General features: G+C 61.6%; 1 protein-coding gene across 1 annotated transcript in view; it reads right to left on the bottom strand.

The window, feature by feature from the left end:
* The window catches only part of MAD1L1 (MAD1 mitotic arrest deficient-like 1 (yeast)), a 150,711-nt gene that overhangs the window by 107,365 nt on the left and 40,455 nt on the right, over positions 1-2,891 (bottom strand). The window contains exon 9 of the mRNA XM_014530985.1: positions 2,572-2,658. Coding sequence (XP_014386471.1) covers positions 2,572-2,658 — 87 coding nt within the window. The remainder of the gene's footprint in view (positions 1-2,571; positions 2,659-2,891) is intronic.

Here is a 2,891-nt window from a genome sequence, read left to right as displayed (position 1 = left end):
GCCACAGTCACACAGACAGGCCGCCTGCCCTCGGAGGGCTGCTTCCTGAGCAGAGTCCATTCCCAACACTCCCAGCAGCCGGTGGGACAGGTGAGCCCACGTTCCTGGCCACAGCGATGGCACGTGGGGCCTTGGCAGGACTGTTCCCTGCACGTGGTGCTCTGGCCAGAGCAGCCCATTTCACAGAGCACCCCTCAGCTTGGCGGGAAAAGATGCAGACAAGGGTCCTTCCCCCAATAGCTCATTCTGTCTCAAGTTCAGAGTGGGATGAAGAGGATCACCTGGAAAAATGTCGTTTTAATTTCAAATCATGTTTACGCCCGTTTCATCTGACCGAGCTTTGAAAGCAAAGGCAATCTTTATCATTGAGGTCTTTAAGCTAAACTGATGTGATGACGTCCAATGTAACCAGATGCTTCTAAAAGCCAATTTTCACAATGACATCAGCCCCGAATGAAAACCCTTCTTTCTGGCTGCTAATGAATGATTAGCACACTGTCCCCATGGGGCATGGCCAAGACCAGCTCCTCAGGGCTCCACCATCACCCTCAGTCCCCTGGGCCTCGCTCCCAGAGCAGCCGGCCTCACTCAGCGGTCTCCGTCCTCAGCGATCAGGTGAGAGCTGGTCAGTCACCCCCTCCTCTGTGGGCACGTGACCTGTCTGGGCCAATGCAGCTTGAGGTGGAAGCTGCCGGCAGTGGTCCCTGGAGGTGTCCTGTTCCACAGGGGACCAGGGAGGCCTCTGCTCCGCTGTGGGCGGGGCGCAGAAGTGGAGGCGGCAGACTGCCCTGCACGAGCAAGGCGTGGTGCGTAAGACGCAGCCCAAGACCCCTCCTTTCCCACGGTCTCAGTTCCCCGTGGTCATCCATGGTCCCCAATGTTACATGAAAAATTCCAGAATGAACAGGGCCTGAGTTTTAAGTTGCGCACCGTTCTGAGTATCACGGTGCAGCCTGGCACCTCCAGCCTGTCCCGCTGGGACGTGAGTCCCCCTCGTCCAGCGCCCACGCTGAGGGCGGGCTGGTGCTCCCTGACCCCTCCTTACTTAGCGATGGCCCGAGCCGCAGGGCACTGCTCTCACGTAGGTTCCCGTCACGGCTGTTTATTGCCAGTCACTGTGAGCATCTTCCTGTGCCTGACTGACAAGCTAACCGGCCCCTAGGCCTGCATGTGAGGGAAACAGAGCCTCGTACTAGCTGTACTGGCCGGGGCGGCCCCCTCGGAACACGCCCTCGAGGATAAAGGGGACAACTAGCTGCATCTGGTCTCTGCCCCACCCTGGCAGAGCTCCTACAACCCTGGGGACTCTCAGGGGACAGCACCCTTTGCCTCATAGCCGCCCCTTTCACCCAAATGTGAGGCTGTGCAACCAGGGGTTGGGGGTCCCCAGGCAACTCCAGGTGCTGAGGGGTTGGCACTCCCAGCTCTGCCCCCACCTCCAGGGGGAGAGAGGAGCTGGAGGCTGTCGATCACCAACAGCCAGTGACGTAATCAAGCAGCAGAACCTCACAGAACAGGTAAACAGCACAGGTGCTAGAGGGTGGGACTCTGAGCAGGCGGGCACCTGCCCCACCCCTGCCCAGTGCCTCCCGCCCGAGCTCTGGCTGCAGCCTTCAGCCTTCCCAGTAAACCAGCCACCAGAAGCCAGCACTTTCTGAGTTGTCTGAGTTGTTTAGCGAATTATTAAAAAACCAGCCACCAGAAGCCAGCACTTTCTGAGTTGTCTAGCGAATTATTAAATTGGGGGGATGAGGGAACCCCTGAATCTGTAGGCAGACAGAACTGCGGGTCACCTGGGGACCCGATGCTCATGACTGGAGTCGAAAGGGGCAGCCCCTGTGCCTGCGGGGTCTGTGCTGATTCGGGAGTTAGTGTGAGAACAGAAGGGAACGGCCGGGTGTCAGAGGCGGGAGGATGGTGCTGGGAACACGGCACTGGGGTGACAGGAGGAGAGCGCCACCCCGGGCCTGGGGCAACCACGTAGCTGTTGCCTCCGAACTTCCTGTCGGGAAGGAGACAAACCTCCCTCTGGGCTGCGGCTGTTCACAGACAAAGGCCTGGCTGCTCTGTGGTCTCCGTGGACCTTCCCTGAGTGCACAGGCCACACACACAGACACATGACCCCAGGACCCAGCTCCGCACCAAGGGGTCGCTCAGAGCCCACACTTCTGATCCCACACAGCCTTGCACAGACCCCACGCCCAGGGAGCCAGCCCACCGGGTGGCCAGCCCACCAGGGAGCCAGCCCACCGGGTGGCCAGCCCACCAGGGAGCCAGCCCACAGGGGAGCCAGCCCACAGGGAGCCAGCCCATAGGGGAGCCAGCCCACAGGGGAGCCAGCCCACAGGGAGCCAGCCCACAGGGAGCCAGCCCCAGGGCAGGCAGTGGCGACTGGCACGGTGAAGGATGACACGCCGCCCACCTCAGCGGAGTCGGGCAGACACGAGGCACTGTGCACCCAGCTCCCGCTCACTCAGGCCAAAGCCAACTGGACAGTGAAGTGTGCACAGCTGTCCCTGCAGGCCAGGGCCCTCGCTCACCAACCCCACCCAAGCCGGCGCCCAGGCCTACCTGCTGGTGATGGAGCCATTCCTGTCCTTCAGAGCCAGCTCCCGCTGCTGCAGCTCCACGATGAACCGGGAGAGGTCTTCCGGGGACCTGCGGGTCAGAACACACTCAGCACCGGACGACTCGGACCCGGGATGCGTTCCATCCTGGGCGCACCCCCCACCTCGCCTCTAACTGTGGCCTGCCACTGCCCGCGTCACCTCAGGTGAGCGACTTCATACACCGTGGCTTCTTCGCCTGTGAAAACAGGGCCGCTGAGCAGAGGGCATGCCACGCGGTCTGAAGCGCAGAAGCACCGCCGGCCCGGCCCAGAGGAGGCGCTC

The sequence above is a fragment of the Myotis brandtii genome, unplaced genomic scaffold (assembly GCF_000412655.1).
Source record: "Myotis brandtii unplaced genomic scaffold, ASM41265v1 scaffold786, whole genome shotgun sequence".
Lineage (NCBI taxonomy): Eukaryota > Metazoa > Chordata > Mammalia > Chiroptera > Vespertilionidae > Myotis > Myotis brandtii.
The sequence above is the reverse complement of the archived record's forward strand: the minus strand, read 5'-3'. Positions and strand labels throughout refer to the sequence as shown.